The following is a 25,818-nucleotide window of genomic DNA, read 5'->3' as shown; positions in this document are numbered from 1 at the left end:
TGTAATTACTTGCACAAAGCAAGTGTATATTTAATTTGGGGGGGGGAGGGTATAACTTAGAGTAATGGAAGAAAATTTCAAGTGGACAGGTTAATAAATTGTATATACTTGTGTAATTATCACCCAGTTTAAGATATAACACATTTTTATGACTTCAGAATGTTCTCTAAATTTCCATGCTTAATCAGTTCCCCTCAATAGCTATTCTGATTTCCATCCCCATGATTAGTTTTGCCTGTTTTTAAATTTCATATACGTAAAAGCACATAGTATGTATTTCATGTGTAGTTTTTTATATTCCTTTCAACATAATATGTGTGAGGTTCATTCATGTTCTTACATGTCCAGAAATTTATGAGTGTTCTATTTTATGACTATACCATAATTCATTTGTGTATTCTCCTGGCAATGGACATTTACATCATTTCTAGTTTGGGATACTATGAATATCCCCATTAAACATTTTTTAAAAAGGTTTTATTCATTTATTCATGAGAGACAGAGAGAGAGAGAGAGAGAGAAGCAGGCTCCATGCAGGGAGCCCGACGTGGGACTCAATCCCTGGACTCCAGGATCACACCCTGGGCCAAAGGCAGGCTCCAAACTGCTGAGCCACCCAGGGATTCCCCCCCATTAAACACTTTTGTACATCTTATTAACACACTAACATCTCTTGGGCATATGCAATTGCTGTGTTATTATGGTACAAGTGTGTTTATTTCTAGTAGATACTGCCAAACTCCTCTCAAAAGTGTTGAATCATTTTGTATTCACTAGCAATTTATGAGAGTTTCAGTTGCTTCACACCCTTGTCACCACTTGGTATTGTCATCATTTTATAATTAGTCATACTGGGTTTATATATTTATTTTTTAAAAGGCAAATTTTGAGGGCATCTGGCTGGCTCAGTTGGAGAAGTGTGGGACTCTTGATCTTGAGGTCATGAGTTTGAGCCCCACATTGGATGTAGAAATTACTTAAATAAATAAAACTTTTACAGGAGGGCAAATTTTGAAAAAAACAAACCTAAGCCTACCAGCTTAACATGAAAAACTTAAAGAATATGGAATGAGTTGTATTAATTGAGGGTTAAGTTTCCTATCAATTCTTAGTGTAAAAAAGAAATAAGCATATCTTGATTTTTTTTTTTTCCTTAAATAGCTTCCTAATTTAGAAAGATCTGATCTGGGGACACCCCAGGTGGCTCAGCGGTTTAGCGCCACCATCAGCCCAGGGCATGATCCTGGAGACCTGGGATCAAGTCCCACATCGGGCTCCCTGCGTGGAGCCTGCTTCTCCCTCTGCCTGTGTCTCTGCCCCTCTCTCTCTCTTGGTCTCTCGTAAGTAAATAAACAAAATCTTAAAAAAAAAAAAAAAAAAAAAAGAACTGATCTAGGAAGAATCATCCTAAAACAAAGTTACTGTTATATGAAATTAAGAGGTTAGTATTCCAATAATCTTGAATGATTCCAGGTTAGTTTATATGACTTATAAGTTTACCATTAGCATTGAAATTAATTATACTGGCTATTTTTTAGCACTTAGCATGTGCCACAGTCTGTTCTCTGTTGAGGATTCAGGAGTGAACAAAACAAAGGCTTTGCTTGAATATAATTTAGATTTTAGTGACAGAATACAGATAATAAATACATAATGTCAGATAATGATATAGAGGGAAATATGGGATAAGAAGAGATTGCCTAGAGCAGCACTGGGGGAGGGGCACCTGTGGTGTTTTTGTTTTATGTTTAATAAACAGAAGTCTTCTCTAATCAGTTGTCATTTAAGCAGAGACCTTAAGGAAGTGAGAGAGCAAGTTATTTAGCTGTGTTAGGGAAGAGTGTGCCAGGCAGAGGAACATTAAGGGCAAAGGCCCTAAGGCAAGCGTGTGCCCAATTTATTGGAGGAAGAGCAAGAATATCAAATGCTTTGAGCAAGGGTAGAAAGGTTAGAAATGAGTTGGGGCTTGCAGGGAGATCATGTAGGGCTTTGTGGACCATTTGGCTTTTATTCTGATTGAGATGAGATGCCCGTAGAAGATTGTGAGCGTGGAGTTAATGCAGTCTGACTAGTTATGTTCACACAGAAACCTGTACATGATTGTTCACTGATGCTTTATTTTTAATAGTCAAGAGCTGGAATTCATTCCCAACGCTTTTCGATGTCTGAATGGTTTTACTGCAGTACATACATACCGTGGAGTACAATAAAAAAGAATAAACTACTGATGCCGCAACTTGGATGAATCTCTAGAGATTTATGTTTAATGATATGTCAGTTTTTGATGGTTGCATATTGTATGATTCTATGTATATGACAATTTTGAAACAACAAAATTTTAGAAATAGAGGGCAGGGGATCCCTGGGTGGCTCAGTGGTTTAGCGCCTGCCTTCAGCCCAGGGTGTGATCCTGAAGTCTGGGGATCGAGTCACGCATCGGACTCCCTGCATGGAGCCTACTTCTCCCTCTGCCTGTGTCTCTGCCTCTCTCTTTCTCTGTCTCTCATGAATAAATAAATAAAGTTAAAAAAAAAAAAGGACTGATCAATAGTTGGTCAGGGGTTAGAGAAGGAGGCAGGTGTGGTTATAAAACGGCAACACGAGGACTCCTTGTATCTTGACTGTGGTGGTGGGTATACAAACCTATGGGGTGATAAAATTGTATATGCACCCTCACCGCCATGAGTACCAGTAAAACTGGGGACATCAGAATAAGATCAGCAGACTATATATAAACATCAGTTTGCTCATTGTGGTATACTATAGTTTTGCAAAATGTTACCACTGAGGGAAGGTGGACAGAGTATACAAGGGATCCCTCTGTATTATTTCTTACATATGAATATATAATTATCTCAATAAAAACTTCAGTTAAAAAGAACAAGATTGTTCTGCACCTTTGCAGAAGATAGACTAGTCTATGTAGACTGTATGGGTGTTAGAGTGGGATTGTGGTCCCCAGTTAGGAGGCATGTAAGCAATGATGATGACTTGAACCTTGGTCGAAGCAGTGGAGGTAGTATGACATGATGTTTTAAAGTTAGAGCCAACAAGATTTGCTTGATGAATTAGATGTGGCATGTGAGAGTAGTCAAAGTGAACACTAAGATTTTTGGCCCAACCAACTAAAAGAATGGAGTTTATTTATTAAACAGTGAAAAATATAGTAAGAGCAGGTACAGGGAAGAAAATTAGGAGTATTTCTAAGTCTGGCATTCAGAAGAGGTCCAGATTGAAGATATTAATTCAAGAACTATCAATAATGAAGTCACCTGGGTAGTGAGTGTAGAAAGAAGCTGTCTGAAGAATTCAGTCCTGGGGATACTCCAACACTTACAGATGAGGAAAATGAGGAGGAACCAGTAGAGGAGAATGAGATGGGACAGCCAAAGAGGTAAAGGGCGACCAAGAGAAAACAGCATCCCCAAGACTGACTGAGGATGAAAGGAGTGATCTGTTGTCAGATGCTGATAGGGCTCATAAGATGAGGGATAAGAATGGACTGTTGGATTTGGAATTGTGCAGATGATTGCTAGCCAGATCAGTTTGGGTGGAGTGAGTGTTGAGGACAAAAGCTAGGTTGGAGAAGTTTTGAGAGAATAAGAGGGAGAGGACTAGGGATACTGAATTTTTCTTTCACGGAATTTTTTTTCTTTTTAAGATTTTATTTATTAGAGAAAGCAGAAGTGAGGGGAGAGACAGAGGGAGAAGCAGATTTCCTGCTGAGCAGGGAGCTCAGTGCAGAGCTCAGTCTCAGACTCTGGGACCATGAGCTGAAGGCAGATGCTTAACTGATTGAGCCACCGAGGTGCCCCAAGGAGTTTTCTATAAAGAGGAACCAAGAAGTAAGGCAGTATCTGGAGGTGGATATGAAGTCAAAGGAAAGGTTGTTTTTAATTTGGGGGATATATTACAGTCTGTATGCTCATGGGCATGATCCGGTAAAGAAAGGTCACAGTTACTGGAGTAGTCATGTATAAAGGAGAAAGGGTGGGATGTGGTCACAAGAGGTGAGACTGGCTTTAGGTAAGAGTATAAACAGTTCATCTATAGAAACAAAAGTCCACCTGGGTGGCTCATTTGGTTAGACATCTATCTTCAGCTCAGGTCATGGTTCCAGGGTCCTGGGATCGAGCCCCACATCTGGTTCCCTGGTTGGTGAGGAGTCTGCTTCTCCCTCTCCCTTCCCATCCCCATGTTCTTTCTGTCTCTCTCTCTCTCTCAAATCTTAAAAAAAGGGGGGGGGGGCAGCAAAAAGGAAGATAGAGTATATGGGTATAGATGTATACCTGTAGGCTGGTAGGTGTATCAGTGGCAACTTAGATGTCCTTTTATGATTGTGTCTATAATCTCAGTAAAATATTAAGATTAGGTCTTTGAGCAGTAAGAAATATTAAGGGTTTGAGGAAGAAGAAGAGGCAAAATAGTTATATAAGAGAGTGAGGGGGAGAGTGACTGAGCTAGGGACATGCCTTAGGATTACGAGGCAGCACTCTTGGATATTAAGGGTAATCAATTTTACGGCCATTCAGTATGTGTGTTTTTCTCCCACTTGATCTGTCATCCTGGTGCAGGGGAGGAATAGGAAGAAAGTTTTAACCAGGGTCGAGGTTTTGACAGAGGACTTCAGAGACAGAGGATCAAAGTTGTTGAGAGTAGTTGAGTGGTACAATTATTGATAATGATAAAGACTAGGTTACCACCATGGGAAGGTAGGTCTGAGGTAGGGCGGAGGACTGGACTATCAGAAGAGAGAAAGTCAAGGAATTCAGGGACTAAGTTGAAGGGTAGCTGTGTAGATCTTAAAATCACTATGATCACTGGGTGCCAGATTCATGACCATCTCTTTAAGCAGTTTGACTCTAAGTCTGGAAAATATTGGAAAGAAAATAAGTTAGTGATTGTGTAGTATTTTTTTTTTAAATCATGACAAATTATTTTCTGGTTTCACTTTTTAGATTTAGCGCTTTGTAAAAGATAATACCAGAAATGGTATTAACAAAGACACGTGGGATCCCTGGGTGGCTTAGCGGTTTAGCCCCTGCCTTTGGCCCAGGGCGTGGTCCTGGAGTCCGGGATTGAGTCCCGCATCAGGCTCCCTGCGTGGGGCCTGCTTCTCCCTCTGCCTGTGCCTCTCTCTCTCTCTCTGTTTCTCTCATGAATAAATAAAAAATTAAAAAAAAAAAACAAAAAACAAAGACACGTGCTTTAGTTTAGCATACGAATATATTAAAGGCCATAGCCAGCCATTGTTGTAATTAGTAATTTGCAGTTGGTTTATTTACTTTATTTGATTAGTTCATTGCTTATTATTATTCAAAAAGTTTGTCCAAAAATTGTTCAAAAATTCGTTCAATAGTCACATTAGAATAGTTCACAGTAAAAAAAAAAAAAGAATAGTTCACAGTGTGGATCTCAAAATCATTATGAAAATATTAACCAAGAGGGGCATCTGGGTGTTATAGTCGGTTAACCATCCAACTCTTGGTTTTGACTCAGGTAGTGATCTCAGGGTCATGAGATTGAGCCCCTCATCAGGCTCTGCTGAGCATGGAGTCTGCTTTGGATTCTCTCTTCCTCTACCTCTGCCTCTTCTGCCTGTGTGCGCCCTCTCTCCCTCTGTCTCAAATAAATCTTTAAAAAAGAAAAGAATAACCAAGAAACTTCTTTTAAGAAACAGATTGAGAGGGGATCCCTGGGTGGTGCAGCGGTTTGGTGCCTGCCTTTGGCCCAGGGCGCGATCCTGGAGACTCGGGATCGAATCCCACGTCAGGCTCCCGGTGCATGGAGCCTGCTTTTCCCTCTGCCTATGTCTCTGCCTCTCTCTCTCTCTCACTGTGTGCCTATCATAAATAAAATAAAAAAAAAAAGAAAAAAAAGAAACAGACTGAGAAATAGAGGTGCCCTCGGCCATATTAAACTATTCAGAAAAAAATAGGTATGGAACAAAAAGATAAAACTAAATATTAACTGAAACTAACATTGGAGTCGTCCCTTAGTGTATCTCTTGTCCTTACCCCTTAAAACTAATCTGTGAACAAGTCCTTTTAGTTTTGCTTCCAAATTATGCCACACATTTATCCACTTCTTTGCATCTCCACCGCTACAATCCTACAACCATTGTTTCTCACCTAGATAGCAGAGTTCTAGACTGGGATAGCTGCTAGGGACCTTTTGGTCCTAGCTCAAAAGTCACCTTTCAGAACAGTCTTTCTGAATCACTTAAAGTAACCTTCTTGACACTCATCTCCCCATAGCATTGTCCTGGGTTTTTTCTTTATAATATTTATTGCTATCTGACATTATCTTGTTCTTTTGTTGTTTTTTGTCTGTATGCCACTTTCAAAATAAGTTAGAGCAAGGAACTGGTCTGTTGTATACAGTATATGCGTGTTGTTTGGAACAAGTCAATTCCTTCAAAATTGTTGAATGAACAGCAAATATGTTGGAAAACAAATACTCATCCAAGATCTCGAGAGAAAATTTCTAAACTGGTATATCAGCTTGGTTCAGTACCCAAGGGTCCTAGGAGAAGCCATTGAGGAAAAGACACACAGTCTTGAGCCTAGTACATCTGAAGAGTGAGGCGTGGTGCTTCCTGAGGAGGAAACTCATTTCTTTACCCAAAAGAAAATCAATTTTTCATTAGGGTTTATGTTTAACTCCAGAGCTCTGGTGACTGACCATCAGATGTGTTTTGTTTTAACTGGAGAAGATTAGACATTGGAGAACTGAATATCAAGCCAAAATGGGTTGACAGTGAGGGAAGAGAGGTGAGTGATGTAAAAAACGTACAGGATTAATTACATTAATTATCAAAGACTAATTATCAGTGCTTTTTAAATTGTGATAAGGGGAATAGAGGTAGGGAGCAAGACGGACACTAGATATATCTGGGGGAGGAAGAGGGAACTACCAAAAAAGGGAAGACTGATATATGATCCAATACAATCACATTTGGCTCAACTACCTACCACCAGGTACAATGTGCCTGGTGATGGCAACCCAGTAAGGAATGAGGTATAGGAGGGAATGTCTGCTCTTCAGGGGCTCTCAGAGTCTATCTAGCAAGGAAGACAAATGAATGATGAATTCTAATATGATGTTATTGTTGGTTTGACACGAGATAGGTATCTTTAGGAGTGGCCAGCCAGCCAATCTATGCTTAGGATTTCACATGGTGGTCCTCAGCTTTGCCTTTGTAGAGACCTGATCTCAATCTACCAGCAGATGCCTAATCTCTTAAAAAGTGGCCCATACTAACCACATTCATAAAAGAGTGGTACATAAGCCAAAATATCAGTTTATTAATTTACAGTGAGGAAAACTATGCAAATAGCCAAGTTTTAATGAGATTACTTGGTGAGCATGGAGAAGAATAAAGGGAAGTAATTGGGTGATGTAAGTGTTGAATGACATTAGGCTTTGGTGGCCTGATGCTTTTTCTCCATACCAGGACTGTAATTCGATGGGAGCCAGCCAGTCACATCTGCTGGTCAGGACACCATGCCTCCCTTGTGTTTAATGAACATGGCCAGATCTTGCTTGATGACCCCCATTTTCTTACATCTGCATGCTTACTACCTGTTTTAATTACAATGCCATCATTCAGTCGTACTATATTCTATCCGCTTCTTTGGGAAACAATCTCTTACCATAGTATGTTGATATATATCAGTTATACCCTTAAGTTTTGAAGATACTTAGGTGTAATTTGTGCTTTTAATGGAGGTATATGTAAGGATAATGGCAAAATAAGTAAGAAAACCATTAAGACCAACATTTAGCTAATAGCTAACCTGTTAGCAAGGATGAGCAACAATGAATCGTCATGTACTGAATCTTCTAGGAATATAAATTGATACAACCACTTCAAAAATAAACATACCTAGTAAAGTTGAGTATTACCATATTGTTTCCCTAGCAATTCCATTCCTAGGTTTCAATAACTTGGAGAAACTCTTGCACATGTATACCAAGAAATAGATAACAAGATTGTTTATAGCAGAAAAATAGAGGGGAGAGACTACAAGTTCAGTCAAATGTTCATTTATACCATGAAATACTATGCAAAAATGAAAATGAAAGAAGTACAGCTCTAAGCATGAATTCAAAACAAGGTTGAGTGAAAAAAGCAAGTCACCAAAAGATACATGCTACATGGAGTCCGTTGGTATACAGTGCTCAAAAAAAACAAACCTTACCTGTTAACAGATATGTACATGTAGTGTAAAATTGTAGAGGAAAGAAAGAGAATGGTTAATTCAAAATGCGGTGCAGTAGCTACTTCTTTGGGGGAAAGTGTGAGTCATTGTAATGTTCTCTTTCTGAAGCAGGACAGTACATTTGTGAGGGTTCATTTTATTATTCTTTAAGCCATACTATAAACATGATTTGTGTGACAGAGTTTACTCTGAGAAAAAGAGCAGTCTGTTGGAGTAAGCTATTTACCCATTCCAAGGACTGTTGTGTTCTAAACCTGTAGAACCTGGGTGATAAAACATTGCCTTCGCCTCTAATATCCCATTCCTTTTATTATTATTATTATTTTAATTGGAGTTCAATTTGCCGACGTATAGCATATCACCCAGTGCTCATCCCGTCAAGTGCCCCAATCCGTGCCCGTCACCCAGTCACCCCAACCCCCCGCCCACCTCCCTTTCCACTACCCCTTGTTCCTTCCCCCAGAGTTAGGAGTCTCTCATGTTCTGTCTCCCTCTCTGATATTTCCCACTTATTTTCTCTCCTTTCCCCTTTATTCCCTTTCACTATTTTTTATATTCCCCAAATGAATGAGACCATATATAATGTTTGTCCTTCTCCAATTGACTTATTTCACTCAGCATAATACCCTCCAGTTCCATCCACGTTGAAGCAAATGGTGGGTATTTGTCATTTCTAATGGCTGATTTTTCTTTTTTTTTTTTTTTTAAGATTTTATTTACTTATTTGAGAGACTAAGCAAGAGAGAGAGAGAGAGAGAAAGAACACAGGAGCAGGGGCAGAGAGGAAGAGGGAGAGGCAGATTCCCTGCTGATCCGGGAGCCTAAAGTGAGGCTTGATCCCAGGACCCTAGGATCATGACTTGAGCCGAAGGTAGACACTTCACTGACTGAGCCACCCAGGTGCCCCTCTCATATTATATTGTCCGTTATAGTACCTTATTAGTAAGATGACTGTTGAATTTATGGCCCATACTGGAACATTTTTGATAGTAAAGGGGAAGAGATGCTCAAAATAATATTTTTTGAAATATTTATTGACTGAGAAATTGGCTTTATTATATACTGTAAACCTCAAAAAGAAATTCTCTCAAACTGCATTTAAAAACTTGTATAATGATTGTCTAAGCATTTATTTTATTTTATTTTTTTATTTATGATAGTCACAGAGAGAGAGAGAGAGAGAGACAGACAGACAGACATAGGCAGAGGGAGAAGCAGGCTCCATGCACTGGGAGCCCGATGTGGAATTCGATCCTGGGTCTCCAGGATCGCGCCCTGGGCCAAAGGCAGGCACCAAACCACTGCGCCACCCAGGGATCTCCTGTCTAAGCATTTAAAAATAGCATAAGCGGGATCCCTGGGTGGCGCAGCGGTTTGGCGCCTGCCTTTGGCCCAGAGCGCGATCCTGGAGACCCGGGATCGAATCCCACGTCAGGCTCCCAGTGCATGGAGCCTGCTTCTCCCTCTGCCTGTCTCTGCCTCTCTCTCTCTGTGTGTGTATCATAAATAAATAAAAATTTAAAAAAAAATAGAAAAAATAAAATAAAAATAAAAATAGCATAAGCTAAATAATTACTCTTGGTGTGTGTTCATATACTTTTTATCAATTTCTTACCCTTATATGTCTCAAATACCATATCATTAATATTTTTATGAAGGGGGTATCTCTTCCAAATGTTCTTATTTTTTATTTCTTCCCCCCAAAATTGCCTGCCACCTTCTTTAAAATTGCATTTGATGGTTCATGTATTTGAAAATGCTTACCCCTTCTGTTGAATCTTCAGAGTGTGTTGTTTTTAACTGAGAAAGTATACTTTCAAGATACTTAATAAGCTTAGTATCTTAAAGTTGGAAGTATGAAGGGGAGATTTACCAAACTTAGTAATGACAACAATGATAATAATTTGTTAAAAAAAAAATACCCATTAGAAAATCAGGGTAATTGCTAAACCAGATGAGTAAGCTAGACCTGTCTTGGGCAGTTACACAAAATGCCTGCAGTTTATTTTATTTTGTTTGTTTATTTATTTATTTATTTATTTATTTTGCCTGCAGTTTAACATCTGCATCAGCACAGTTCTGTTAATTTGCTTGTTATTGGACCCAGGTGGCTGCTAGGTCACTAGCTGACAGATCCTTGTGGTGAACCTTCCTTTCTTCTTAGGAGATGAAAACACGTAAAAGGATCCATAAACTGTTACTGGTTTGAGGAGGAAAATATATTTGTTTAAATATTAGGTTGGAAAAACTTGGGAGAAAGAGTATTAAAGGAAATATATATCCAGACTTTGAAGTACTGGGTGTTTTACAGAGAAAAATTGAGTCAAATCACTAAGTCAAGGATTATTTCTAATTCACATAAGAACATTTTATTTTTTTATTTTTTAAATAAATTTATTTTTTATTGGTGTTCAATTTGCCAACATACAGAATAACACCCAGTGCTCATCCCATCAAGTGCCCACCTCAGTTCCCACCACCCAGTCACCCCCCCGCCCCCGCCTTCCTCCCCTTCCACCATCCCTAGTTCATTTCCCAGAGTTCGGAGTCTTCCATGTTCTGTCTCCCTTTCTGATATTTCCCACTTATTTTTTCTCCTTTCCCCCTTTATTCCCTTTCACTATTTTTTATATTCCCCAAATGAATGAGACCATATAATGTTTGTCCTTCTCTGATTGACTTATTTCACTCAGCATAATACCCTCCAGTTCCATCCATGTCAAAGCAAATGGTGGGTATTTGTCGTTTCTAATGGCTGAGTAATATTCCATTGTGTACAGAGACCACATCTTCTTTATCCATCTTTCGATGGACACCGAGGCTCCTTCCACAGTTTGGCTATTGTGGACATTGCTGCTATAAACATCGGGGTTCAGGTGTCCCAGCGTTTCATTGCGTCTGTATCTTTGGGGTAAATTCCCAGCAGTGCAATTGCTGGGTCGTAGGGCAGATCTATTTTTAACTCTTTGAGGAACCTCCACACAGTTTTCCAGAGTGGCTGCACCAGTTCACATTCCCACCAACAGTGCAAGAGGGTTCATAGGAACATTTTATGAAACAAATGATCCACATTTATGGCTAAAACTTACAGAAATACTTTATTTTTATTTTGCACATTTTGTGGGATTTATTTGAACTATCTTTTCCTTATGGAACAGTTCTGCTCTACCTGGAAAGAGGCTGCCCATTTAGGAAAGATTAACACAGTGAGGAAATGGCAAAGGTCCTGGTAGGGATGCCTGGGTTGCTCAGTAGTTGAGCGTCTGCCTTCAGCTCTGGTCCTGATCCTGGGGTCCTGGGATTGAGTCCTGTATCAGGTGAGCCTGCTTCTCCCTCTGCCTGTGTCTCTCATGAATAAGTAAATAAAATCCTTAAAAAAAGAAAAAATGGTAAAGGTCCTTTCCTATAGTGAGATGCTTGTGACCACCCTTGCCAGTCAGTGGGTAACATATCTCTGCATGGTTTGGAGTATTTTATGGAAACATTTTCAGAAAGCTCTACTTTTTCCCTTAAAAGCACCTTTTCGGAAAAGAATTTTTTGGTGTACATTTTCAAAACCAGTTTTTTCCCCTATGCCAACCGTCCACTCCTCACTAGCAGAATGTGTTGATATCCCCCTTATTAATATTGAGTCTGAAAATAATGTTCTCCTACACAATTTACAGCAAAAAAAAAAAAAATGTGTCTTAAACGTGCTGCTTAAGCAATGTACTCTGGTAGCAATTGAAAGTCATTGAAGGGAAAATTTTTATTTTGGCACACATGATGAGTTCTTTCCTCCTAAAACTCAGTTACTAGAAATTCTAAATTCTACCAAATGGCTGTTTTCATAGATTGGAATTTTATATTCTCTCCTCCGCGTATTTTCCCAGTTGATTTTTTCACCGATGAAAAATAAAAGGTAAGGATATTGAATGATCCATAGAGGAGGGTAGTATGTGATAGATGGACAAAGAATATATGACAGGTGGAAATTACATTTCATTCCACCTAATGATAGATCTAAGTAGGTGGAGATGACTTAATATTTGAAATGTGTTTGTTCTCTCTATAGCTTTAAGAAAAAGTAGAAATCACTCTTGCCTGTACTGAACAGCAAAAAATTAAGTGACTTCCTGTACTGCAAATCATGGCACTACCATTCCGGAAGGACCTAGAAAAGTACAAGGACCTCGATGAAGATGAGCTCCTCGGGAATCTATCAGAAACAGAGCTGAAACAACTGGAAACTGTTCTGGATGATCTTGACCCTGAGGTAGGTGGTAATGAAGTACGTTTTCAAACCGTTTCAAACTAAATAACTTCCTTTTGAGCAGTTAGCTTCTCCTGACTCCTCTGGCACTCCCCGCCCCCTGCGTCTCTCTCTATCCAAATGAACTTTCTGCCTCTTCTCAGTTCCCCCACTTCTGCCTCCAGGCCTCCACTGATATGCCTATTCTGAACTATTTTCACTAACACCCTTATTTTCAAACTTCTGAAATCTTCTGTCCTGTAAGAAATGTTTTCTCTCTGGGCAGGTAGGAACATTTTTGGTGTCATGAAGCAGGTGATTAGCTCTTTGATGTATGTCAACCTCTGTGCCTCTTCAGAACTTCTATACTTTTGTACTGTGTAGAGTGTCTCTAGAAGGTTCTTTGTGACCTTACCTGTTACCTCTCTGAAACATACTGACCAAATGGAATGTTTCTAGTCATTAGTAGACTAGATCTAACTAGATTCCACAATACTGTAGTACACGTGGAGCAGACCTGGATATATGTATATATGTTTTAATTTGCAGAGTGGGTGTTATTTGTCTTATAAATTACACAAAGCTAAGGTAAAGCCCACGTGGCCTGAATTGTTATTCCCTGGTATATATGGTGGGGGGCGGGGGTGGGTAGTGATTGAGGAGAGAACCCAAAAGGTTACGGCTACTTAACCTAAATGTAAGGGTTATTTGCTAGGCTTCTGCTTTTTACAAATGTTTCTTTATGCTGAGACATTGATTTTTAGTGCCTTTTAAGAATTGAGATAGAGTTTGTTTTATAAAATTGTTCTTGTTACTACAACACATTTATTTCCTGCTGGAATGTTTTTGAATTTTTATTATGAATGATACTCCTTTTCTCAGCACTACTTCAGCACTTGGATAATGTATCTATACCATAGATCAAAACCCTTAACCATAATTGTTATCACAAGGAAAAGTTTGCAGTACTTTTAAGTCTGGGGGATAGTTCAGGATAACTGTACTGTTTTGATCATGCCACAGCAATATCTTCTACAGGCAATTCAGACCTGTTTGAATCAAGTGGCTGTAGAACTGGCAGGCACTTAAGAGGTCATCTAGCCCAGAGTATCTTACCCTTAACACTGTTGACATTTGGGGCTTGATAATTCTTTGTTTAGGGGTTATCTCCTGTGTGTTTTAAGTAGCATCTTGGTCTCTACTCACTATGTACCAATAGCACACCTCCCTGTTTAAAAGTGTACCTGGAATTTTGTTTTAATTAGCTGTGGTAAGATTACAAACATGGAGAAAGAGTTTATTATATACAGTTCCCAAGAGCAGGAAGCATACAGGGCCACAGAGGAAAAAGTACCTGTCTTGGTCAGGAAGCAGAAGCAAGCAGGAAGAAGTGAGTTTAGCCCACAACCTTTCTTATGGTTTCCAAGAGAAGGAACAGATGAGATAGGGTTGGCAAGTTTGAGCAAGTTTAGGATTGGATACTTAGTAATTTCAGTGGGCTTTGGCCATAGGAGTAGTCTCCAGTTGTCCAGTTACCTGGTTCTGGGTGTTTTATGGCAGCAGGATGGGGCAGGGGGTGGAATATTGACTTGGACTGAGAGCAGTAAAGGAGCTGGTTTGGGGTATGAGCTCTGGATTGGTTGGTTTTCATATGTAGAGCACACTGTTGGGCAGGGGTAGGGAGAGAGAGTTTTTTGCATTAACAAGGCCCCCAAGATGGCAAAGTGTCATAAAATACAGAAGATGAAAAACTTAATACTTCCTCTCATTAGTCATGACAACCAAGAATGTTTTCCAGACGTTGCCAGTTGTCCCCTAAGGGAGCACCTCGGTTGAGAAACATTTGTCTAGCACCTGTTAAGTGACTTGGCTCAGTTACTACAGCAGGGAAAGAACTGAGAGTGGATCCCTCACTGCCTTGCTGCTCTCTGGTAGAGTCTAGTGATCTTTTTTTTAAACTGCAGTGAGACCCTTATTAACGCATACACTATGCTAGATGTGTATAAGTTGATGGTTTATATTTTCTTATTGGAAAAACCATGGCCTGCTTCTTATATGGGGAAGCTTTGAGTTCTGGTGTCTGGACATATTTTGCCAACTCCCCAACCCCAGTTGCAACTCCTCCAACCTCAGATGCTGTTTGTTGAGACCAGAAGAACAGTGATATTTATTGATAGCATGCCTCTTTTTGGGTAAAATTTGGGGGAAGAGTGCCAGTGAAAGATGATGTGAGGAAAGAGAACAAGGGTAGTAGCAGCTCCTTCAGGCAGAGAAACACCACTGTAATGTATACAGTCTCAGAAGATAGTAAGAGAAGAACAGATAGAGGTTGTATATAGTTCCTTGTTATATTTTGGAGGACTATTTTACTCTCCTTATGCTTCATTCAATATTTTTATTTGCCAGCTTAGTGCATTTTCTCAAAATATATGTCTCCAAAGACAGACAGCCAGCCTAGGCAAAAGCCATTTTTTCAGTTTCAAGCTTGGAGTATATCATTACAACAAAATTCTACTGTGATGAAGAAACATATACTTTTTTTAGTAGCAGTCATTCTAATGAGCTCTTTACCTGTTTCTTAAGTAATTATGATCTATTAACTTGACTAATGTATACTTCTAATAAAGTATAGTTGTTGATGGGATTATAGCCTCTAAAGCCAGATACCCATCATTTATTATGTGTTCAAAAACTGTATTTAAGGAGTCTGGATTCCAGCTAACATATCACTTAAAACTTAAATGTTTTACATGGGCTTCAGCATGCAGGTGGAATAGTGCAACTCCATCATTACCACCATGAAAGAGCAGTTTACGCTATTAATGGTGATGGAAAGTAATTTTAATTCATTCACCTCAACGAGCATTTTCCTTTAAAAGTATCCCCAAAACTTTATTCAGTAAATATTTGGGGGGGCAAACAATAGATTCTGATACTATACCAGGCTTAAGAATACAAGAGTAAGCAAAACAACTGTGGTCTTTGCCCTCACGATGCAGGCTAGTGGGAGTAGGGGGAGGTAGGCATTAATCAAATAATCATGCCATATTAATATAAGAGTATGTAATGGGAGGTCTTGGGGGAAATGGAGCGGCAGTCTTAAAAATGAGTAGCCAGGGGCACCTGATTGGCTTAGTCAATTAAGTGTCTGCCTTCCGTTCAGGTCATGACCCCAGGGTCCTGGGATTGAGCCCTGAGTCAGGCACCCTGCTCAATGAGGGGCCTGCATCTCCCTCTCCCTCTGACCCTCCCTATTGCTGGTGTTCTTGCTCTTTCACTCTCCCAAATGAATAAATAAAAAAATCTTAACAAAATGAATAAAAAATGATGGACAAAAAGTGTTTCTAGAGAAGGCCTCTGGTAGAAGGAAGTGTGTGGCAAGCACAAGAGAAGAATGAGGGCTGGTGTGACTAAAATGGGGTGGGTGTGTCAGGTGAGGCTAACAGATCAGGGAGTGGGAGTGAGGGATGAGGAGTATAAGACAACTGATCTAGGGAGACCAGTTGAGAAGCTAATGTGATATTCGATGCCAGCTTGATCATAGCTTGAACAACAGTAATGGTGTTAGAAACAGAAGAAAACAGATGAATGAGTTTTTTGGGAAGTAAAAATGGGTAGGACTTGATGGTTCATTGGGAATGTATTCTTCATGTGTAGCTCTCTATTTAAAGTTGGTAGGTAGAAATCTTATTATGTTTCTGTAGACAGTTTTGTGTTATAAATACACTCTTAGTGCAGGGTTAAGAACAGACCTTTGTGTTTCATATTTATAGGTGAGCTTTCTGTGTAATGCATACCATCACATGAGGAGAATACAAAGGTGAATTTTATGAAAATTACGGTTCTCAGCAAATAGCCACAGTTGAAGTGCTGTATTTTCTAGTTATAAAATGTATATTCCCTATTATTATCTATATAAGATCTCCCTTTATAATGAAAATTATATGGGAGATTCAGCATTATTGCCAACTTTGGGATGTGCTGCAAAAGAAGGCTGGCCCTTTTGTGTGACTTCTCAGGCTGCCTTCCATTTCCAAAGCAAAGGAATATCTAGGAATAGTGAGACAAAGCAATATCACCACTTTGCCTTCTGACAAGCAAAAGGATGGAGCTCATGTTGTCTCATCACTGCTTGTATTCCTGGACTTGGTGAAAATTCAGAAAATTCTCTTGTAAGAGACAACTTTAATCCATTGCCTCCCACCCTTTCCCCACTCTCAGTCCCTCCAGGCACTCAAAAAGACTACCTACAAAAAAAAAAAAAAGACTACCTACATGAAAACCCAGGGACATAGCTCTTGCTTTGAGTACCTCTGGTGTGCCTTTGTGCATGACTAGCAGTGACAGTGGTTGCTGCAAATACATCCTAGTACTGATGTGTACATACTTACATAAAGAAGTTGAACCTTTTGTGTTTAAACACAAACAAGTGAACATTAATGTCCTGATATCTTACTGTACAACATACATGTTTTTATATTAAAAGGTCTTTACCGTGAAATAGAAATCATTATAAAAGAATACAATGTGTATCATTTAAAATTCTTTTGTAATAGAATTATTTTCTGTATATGCATTTATGCTTAGCAGCTATTAATCATTAAGAAAACCTTTTTATGACCATCTAGGACATTTAAAAAGTAAATGTATTCTTCTAGTAGAATACTTTCTGAAGAATACAGGTATGTGCTTATTTTAAAAATGAGTGAATTCTGCGTAATAAAGAAAAACTGTGTGTGGAACACTTTTACATTGCTACCCTAAAATCCTCTAATGAAGTGTTGTATGTTTGTGTCACATTCTGGCCTATAATTCTTTCTTAAATGGGTAATCTGTGGAAGCATATGGTGTTGGCATTCTTGGTGGTCATAATGGCTGATTCATTCTCTTTGGCAGAATGCCCTTCTGCCTGCAGGGTTCCGGCAGAAGAACCAGACGTCAAAGTCCGCCACAGGGCCTTTTGATAGAGAACACCTCCTTTCATACCTGGAGAAGGAGGCATTGGAGCATAAGGACAGGGAAGATTATGTGCCCTACACTGGAGAAAAAAAAGGTAAACATAGAATTTTGAGGTCATTATTTTATAGCACTTGATTTTTCTTTCTGTAGGTAGGGTAGGTCTGGGGACATAATGTTCTTACAGATGGATCATTAGTAGCCTTGAAGATTTGTGATGCTGTTGACTTAAAAACTTGTTAGGTAATCTGGCACTTTATTTTCATTTTCCATCAATTGGACCAGTAAGTTCCTTTTGAATGATCTGTAAGTGAGGTTTTATTATAGTGATTTTATATATAACCCTGTAGTTCTCTACTGTGACAAATTTAAGAGTGTGCTGAGGTAAAATTTAAAATTTGTGTGTGTTTCAGAATGCAAATGATGTCAAGGCACTGCTCCCCTCTAACTCCTCTCTTTAAGGAGAAATGCCATAAAATAATTCAGGCCATATTTTCAAAGACCCTTTTTTAAAGGCTATCCTACAGCATTCCTGAGTAAATCATAGCCATAAGTGTCAGCGTTTTGTACCCATTACTTTCAGGAGTGTTCTAGTCCAGGTCTCTCCCATTGCAGACTTGGACCTTAGATAAACTCAGTGGAGACTGAGTACAGCTATATGTTTTCAAGTTCTGAATATAAAACAACATGAAGGAGGTTAAGTTTTTCAACTTTCAATACCGATTGGCCTGAGAAGCCAGAATCTACTTGCACTCTTGTTGAGGGTATCTGTCTGGAGCACTGGAGAATAGTGGCAGTGGTTGCAAGATCTGAAGATTAGCTCTTCTGGCCACTGGTTTTACATCTGAATCCTTGGTTATCCAGACAGGAAGAACAGAGCATAGTGTTTTCTCCTAGTTAGGCTTTAGCTTTTTACTTGGGAAGGAAGCCCTTCTCAAGAATTTGGCCACAGCTCTGTCACATGGCTATCCTCAGTGGCAAGGGAAGCTGGAAAATTCATTTTAGCATTCTAGTCTCTGTAATAGCAGAAATCTAGCAAATGACTTTTGAGTAGGTAATTCATGAGGTCTGCATTGAGCCTTTCAAAAATTATCTCATCCCCAACTCCTCTGCTCTTTCACTAGACCCCACAGTTCCCTTATCTCTACTTCACCATCACTACCGTAGCTAGTTGTATTAGAGTTCCCCAGAGAAACAGAAGCAGAACCAAAAAGCTGTGTATTGGTGAGGGGATGAGATTTATTTTAAGGAGTTGGCTCATGTGATTATGGAGGCTTTTTAAGTCTGAAATCTATACGATAGGCCAGCAGGCTGAAGACCTAGGGAAGAATTGCAGTTCAGGTTTAAAGGCAGTTGGCCCTAGAATTCCTTCTTGCTCAGAAGAGATCAGTCTTTGTTCTGTTAAGGCCTTCAGCTGATTAGATGAGGCCCACCACATATGGCTTTACTCAGAGTTCACTGATATAAATATCAGTCTCATTCAAAAAACACCTTCACAGAAACACCCAGAATAATATTTGACCAATGATCTGGGCACCATACCCAGCCACATTGGTTCATAAAGTTCACCGTGATACTACCGTTGAAGATGAGAATGTCTTGTCCCTCAGATATTTAGGGCCAAAAAAAATGATTGAAAACCAATGCATAGTTTTAAAGTGTGGAAAAATCACAAAGATGAGCAAAAGCACCAGTTCCTTTGTGTTTTTTATAGAAAAGACTACTGGTTATGTTTTCATCTGAATAGCCATACCTGTAACCACCCAGTGTTTATAGTTTCAATTCTGTTTATATAGGAAAACACAATTTTATGAGAATAAATAATTGGTTGATCACCTTTTACTATTATGTGTGTTTCAAGTGAACTTGGAGTATAACTAGTAAGAAGAATAGAGGTAGAAACAGAGGGAGAAATGTGAGAAAAAGAGATGGCAGAAAAAAATGTGGAATTTGAGGACAAAAAGAGAAAATAAGAGATGTGAAAGAATGGAGTTTGTCCTAAGCTGACCCAGGAAGCTTCCCAGTATGCTCTTGTTTCATAATCTCCAGTTGCCTAGGAAAAGATCTTGGAGGATTAACGGAAGTAGGAAAGAAGGTAGAGAAGAATTGTGGAAAACAAAATATTAGAGGGGAGAAATGATAGGAGCTTTCCAGGAATATGAGTGACAAGTCAAAAACCACTATCTTCAACTGGAGTGTAATAACTTTTTTTTCCTTTTTTAACTTTTTAAAATTTCACCTTATTTCTTAGATTTTGGATGGATATAAAATAAACAGAAGTAATTGAGTTAAAAAAAGCAAGTGATTTTGCATTCATAATAAGTGGTTTTCGTTTTAAGATTTTATTTATTTTTTAGATAAGGGTGTGTGCACGTCGGGGGAAAGGGCAGAGGGAGAGGATGAGAGAGAATCTCAAGCAAATTCCTGGCTGGCATGGAGCCTGATGCAGGGCTTGATCTTACAACCCTGAGATCATGACCTGACCCAAAATCAAGAGTCAGACAGACACTTAACTGCCTGAGTCATCCAGGCACCCCTCAGTAGTTTTCTTTTTATAATACACTCAGTATTTGCAGGCGGCTCAGTTGGTTAAGTGTCTGATTTCAGCTCAAGTCATGATCTCAGGGTCTTGGGATCAAACCCTGTGTTGGGCTCTGTGCTAAGCAGGGAGTCTGCTTGTCCCTCTGCCCCTACCCTGCCTTGTGTTCTCTCTCTTTCTCTCTGTCTAAAGTAAATAAATAAAATCTTTTATAAAAATACATTCAATATTTTTACTGTTTCTTCTAGCTGTGTATGTTTGTTAAATACCATTTATGGGCAGCTATGATACAGTGACTAAGACTGTGGCATTTTTAAAAATAACAAACATTTTATTGAAGCGTAACATGCTTACAGAAAATGCACAAATCAGAAGGATATCACTTAGTGGATTATATAGTGAGCTCAGCCATGTACCCACCTGCTTCTTACTCACTTTTCCCCGTCTTCTCAGAGGTAACCATCATCCTAGCTTCTAATACGATAAGTTAATTCTACCTGTTTTGAAATTTCTATAAAAGGAATCATACAGTCTAAATATTTGCATTGCCTACCTCATACGGTTTTTGTGTGGACCAAATTTATTAATGAGTATAGTGAAACCACTGTAAAAATCCTTTACTATGTAGTCACTGTAAAGGATCATACGGGTGATGTTATTACCAAATGAGGGACTTCCATTTTTCTGTCTGAAGGAGTGGTCCAGAACCAAAGAAATGAGTTTTTGAATTTCAGCAGTCCATCTAATGGAAGCATATACTACCAGCCTAGATGGAGCATAGAGCTATACTCTGAATTTGACACTTGGAGAAATAATTTGCCCTGGTCTTTAATATTTCTTACTGACTCTCATTTTGCTTTTCTTTGCCAGGAGTCTTCCTCTGCATTTCTAATACCACACTTCACCCTTAACCTAGCCTAAGTTTTTCCCCTGAGTGTCACTTATTTCATGGGTGAACCAGAGCCATGCTGCATGCACTTTGTACACTATACTTAGGTGCACCAGAGAATTCCTTTTGAGCCCTGACTCACCCATGTGGGGCTCCTCCCTTCCTTGCCAAGCCTCATGTTCTCCTTGTTGGCCCTTAGGGTAGAGTCATCTATGCTTTTTTTTTTTTTTTTCCTTCTCCTTCCTGAGAAGGGAATGGCTTTGGATTTCTTTCCCACAAACCGCATATGCCCTGCCTTACCCTGCTTATTACTAAAGGTGAATTTAACCTTTAAAGTTTAGATTATTTTAAACTAAAAACTTCTCATACACTTTCCAAGTTATATATTGACAATTACATTAGCTTTCCAGAAAACTTACTGTAGTCACTTTCCCCTCACTTGCTTCACCTTGCTGAATACCTGATTTCTTTAGAGAAAAGGCAGGCCTCATCCCTCAATAAACTGGAAAGATGGTAATAATAACATGCCTAAATCAACAGGATTTCCTAACTGCCACTGGGCAATTGGTTTCCACTAAATCCAAGATGCAGATGGGCTCTTATTTTTGTATTCATGTTTTATGAGTCTAAACGTCCCTTATATGCACCTGGAAAAGGTGATTTTCCCTACCAACGAAGCTGATTTGAAATGGGCTGCTTAAGTTAGTAATGCAGATGCTGTTATCTCCTTTTCAGAATGGTCACTCTGTCTTTTGAATGATTCACTCATTACTCCTTTGGGGGTAAGGAGTTAGCCAGATGGATTATTCATCACTCATATTAAGACCTCCTTTCATGAGAAACTTTCCCTGGATAATCATACCCAGGGAATGAATATTCCTTTCCTTCTGATGTTTTTGTGTATAATTTACATACTATATTGAATACTGGTATTAATTGTTCCAGAATCATATACTGTGAGGCTCTGTTATTAGTTGTTTATTTAGGATTGGTAAGTCCTCTTGATAAATTGACCATTTGTCATTAGAAAGTGATCTTCTTTACCCCTGGTAAAATATTCTTTACTCTGAAACCTACACTGTTTAATATTAAAACAGCCAATTCTACTTTTCATTAGTACATGGATGGTATATCTTTTCTATTGTCCCATCAGCTCTTTGTTTCCTTTTTCCTCCTTTTGTTTTTTTCCATGTCTTCCATGCCTCTACTTAACTTTATGAACCTATGGAATGTGATTATATTTATTATGTTTATTATGTTTACCTGCTAACTTTACATCTGATTTAGCAATCTAAGTCAGTTATGGGTGGATTATTTTTCCTTCCTTATGGATCAAATTTTCGGGCTTCTTACCGTACTGGTAATTTTTTTTTTTTAATAAGATTCAGATGTTATGAATTAACTTGTTGGGTGCTGGATATTTTGGTATCTCTGTAAATATTCATGACTTTCATTCTGGGACATGATTAAGTTACTTGGGAACGATTTGATTTTTAGGGTCTTGTTTTTAAGATTTGTTTGCTGGGACTGGAGCAGATTTCATTGTAGGGCTAATTTTTTCTCTACTACTGGAAAGACCCTTCTGAGTTCCCTCCCCAGGGCCCTGTGATTTATGAGGTTTTACAGTCTGGCTGCTGGGAACAGGTCTTATTCCCAGCCCTGCATGAGCACAGGCGCTATTATCTGGCATCTTCTCAGGTATGTTTTCCTTGGCCCAGGTAGTTTCCTCAACCATTTGCCAAGTACTGCTCTGCTGAGGACCTAAAGGCAACCCTCTGTAGATCTCCAGATCCTGCAGCTCTCTTCTGTGATATTTTGTCCTGCAGATGCCAACTGCCTTGGTCTCTCTGTCAGCTCTGTCTATTCAGTTCAGAATGTTCCCAGGCCCTGCCTGGGTTCGTGCTCCCCGTGCTGCAGCTGGACACTTTCTCCAGGCAGGAAGCTGAGCGGTCAGAGGACTCACTTTGTTTCTCATCTCTCAGGGATCCCTGTCTTTAGTTGCCTGATGATTATTAGTGCCTTGAAAACTTCTTTCATATATTTGTCCATTTTTGGGTTTCAGACATGTGGGTAAATCCTGTCTTTATTATTTCACTTTGGCTAGAAGTAGAAGTCTCCAGAATCCTATCTCCCCAAAGTAAAGATCTCTTATTTTCCTTACAGTGTCTTTCTAGTATTCACAAACTCAACTAAACATTTGTTGAATATATGAGTGTTTATTGGTGATCATATTGCAATATTGAGCAGCTATCATGTGTCATTGGGTGAAAACAAAAATGCCTTTCCAGGACCTGCCCTTCATTTTTTAATTTGGTTGACTTGAGGTTGGTGTGCATCTGCTCAATAGGCATATCCCAAGTCCCTTGGAGATTAAAGTGGCCTAATTGCCTGTTTCTGTTCTGGAACAGGTAGCTTATAAACCAACAAGCAGTAAAATTATCTAGGACCTTTCACCTCTGTAGAAATGTAATAAATAAGAGCCATCTCTGCTTCTTGTTATTATACCTTTTATATGCTCAACAAGGTTGAAAGCTATGACTAAGATAATTCTCAACATTTGTGGTAGCTGTAACAGTATCATAGCAAAGGAGATAAGGACTAGTGGAGAAAGATTCTGGCAATAAAATTGTTAACTCTGGTTAGCAATATCTCTTACTGATTTTGTGACAATAACAAGGGTCTTGGCAAGATCTCCCCACCCCCCCGCCCCCGCTTAGAGCAAACATGAGTATGGCTCAGTGCCATGCATTTAAATTGCTATTATATGAATTCTTATCTTGGTTTCTTGTATTTCCTTAGCTGTCATTCATAGTTGTATAAACATTACTGAACTATTTTAACATTCTTAGCAACCAAGAGTCATAATCCTATTTTTGTTTGTTTTGTTCCTTTTGGGGGTGGGGGTGGGGGCATGTCATTTCATTTGTCTGAGATTTTTTTCTGATCTAGTCATTGTTTATTTTCTTATTTTGCTTTAATATAAAAAATAGTAATTTCAGTTTTTAAAAAGTTCCAGTTTTGGACTTTTTCTGTGTGAAACAAGGAAAACAGTCATTTAGATAGCATGCTGGCTACTGAAGGACAAAAATGAACAGTAATTTCTTCAGACATTATGTTATTTCAGATATATTCATATATTAATTTTAAGTCAGAGCTTTTTTTACCATATTTCAAGGAGAGGAAAAGTACAATTAGATATAGTCCAGGATAACTCATTCTGGTCTTTTCAGAACTCTAATCGTATAGATTAGTGGTTATCAATTTGAGTTGATTAAATAGCTCACCTGGGGAGCTTTTTCAAAAATATCCATGCCTAGCCTATTTTCATTCCCTGAGTTTAAGGACCACTGTAGAGGTACTTGGGACTATATGGTTTTCAGTCTTCTTGGGTTGTTTGTTTTGGAAAACTCCATCTCTGTCTCTGTGTCACACACACATGCAAGAAATTCAGGGGAGGGCAGCCTCGGTGGCACAGCGGTTTAGTGCCGCCTGCAGCCTAAGGCGTGATCCTGGAGACCCTGGACCGAGTCCCACGTCAGGCTCCCTGCGTGGTGCCTGCTTCTCCCTCTGCCTGTGTCTCTGCCGCTCTCTCTCTCTCTCTCTCTCTCTCTCTGTGTCTCTATGAATAAATAAATAAATAATCTTAAAAAAAAAAGAAGAAATTCAGGGGAAATAAAGAATTAATGTGTCTATTATGTTTATAATATACTAGTTCCTTCATATGTGTTAAATCATTTAACCAGAATGAGATGGAGATTTTTTTAAATAATCCATGATTTGAAAAAACAAAAAAGAATCAAGATGATCATAATAAAGTGGAATACTAATCGATTAATAGTTTTATGTAAAAGCAGTATCAAATTTGTTGTATATTTCCATACTCTACAAAAGCAACACCATAAAAAACCCCTCTGTGTCTAATAGAAGCCTAACATTTCACTCATTCTGCAAGATATTGAGGGCACAAAACTGAACTATTATAAAGATCTATTATGTTTGTCAACATCTCATAGTCATTAAGATTTTTAGTTTAAATCTGATAAAAGACTGAATTAGGACACATGTTTAGAAAGTCATTTTTTGTTACATGGAATCAATCCAGTAATTTGCTAATGATGTATTTCTCAGAAAACACCTGATTTTGAGTAAGAAGCACAAACCTGCTATCTGATTCAATATGCCTCAGAAAATTATCTTTTTTTATACTTTAGGGAGTGAACATAAATTTCCTTGGGAAGACAGAAAACCCATATTTAATATATCAGCCCCTTAGTGGTTTTTTGAACATCTTTACTGAGATGCAATCCACATCATAAGATTACTCATTTGGAATATCCAATTTAATGGTTTTTAGTATGCTTGCAGAGTTGTGCAACTATTACCACAGTCTTCAGATTAGAACATTTTCATCACCCAAAAAGAAATCACGTACCTACCCATTAGCAGTCAATCTCCGTTCCTCTATTCCCAGCCCTGGGAAACCACTAATCTACTTTCTGTCTCTCTAAATTTGCCTATCTGGACGTTTTGCATAAATAGAATCATACACTGTATATTTACAGTGGGCTTCTTTCACTTAATAAAATGTTTTGGGGTTTCAGCCCTGTTGTAGCATGTGTCAGTGCTTCATTTCTTTTTATAGCTGAATCACATGTCATTTTATGGCTATACCACATTTTGTCCTTTCATTAGTTGATGGTCATTTGGATTGTTTTTACTTTTTAGCTATTATGAATAAAGCTGCTGTGAATATTTGTGTCCAAGTTGTTGTGTAGCATATTTTCACTTCTCTTAGGTGTATGCCTAGAAGTGGAATTACTGGGTCATATGGTAACTATGTTTAACAATTTGAAGAAATGCCAAACTGTTTTCCAAAGTGGCTGAACCATTTTATATTCCCACCAGCAGTATATTAGGGTTCCAGTTTCTCCACATCCTTGTCAGCACTTGTTTGTCCTTCTGATTATAGTTCTCCTAG

At 38.8% G+C, this 25,818-nt stretch overlaps 1 protein-coding gene across 2 annotated transcripts in view; it reads left to right on the top strand.

Moving 5' to 3' along the window:
* Nucleotides 1–25,818, top strand: part of TMOD3 (tropomodulin 3) — an 84,020-nt gene that overhangs the window by 21,862 nt on the left and 36,340 nt on the right. Inside the window, exons 2-3 of one of the 2 annotated variants that reach the window (XM_041743540.1) lie at nt 12,280–12,480; nt 17,353–17,509. In XM_041743540.1, coding sequence (XP_041599474.1) covers nt 12,355–12,480; nt 17,353–17,509 — 283 coding nt within the window. In that variant the 5' untranslated portion in view covers nt 12,280–12,354. Of the gene's footprint in view, nt 1–12,279; nt 12,481–17,352; nt 17,510–25,818 lie in introns of those variants that run through there. The other variant, XM_041743541.1, reaches the window with a different exon arrangement.

This window comes from Vulpes lagopus, chromosome 2 (assembly GCF_018345385.1).
Source record: "Vulpes lagopus strain Blue_001 chromosome 2, ASM1834538v1, whole genome shotgun sequence".
NCBI lineage: Eukaryota > Metazoa > Chordata > Mammalia > Carnivora > Canidae > Vulpes > Vulpes lagopus.
Note: the sequence above shows the minus strand (reverse complement) of the source record. Positions and strands in the feature narration are given on the sequence as shown.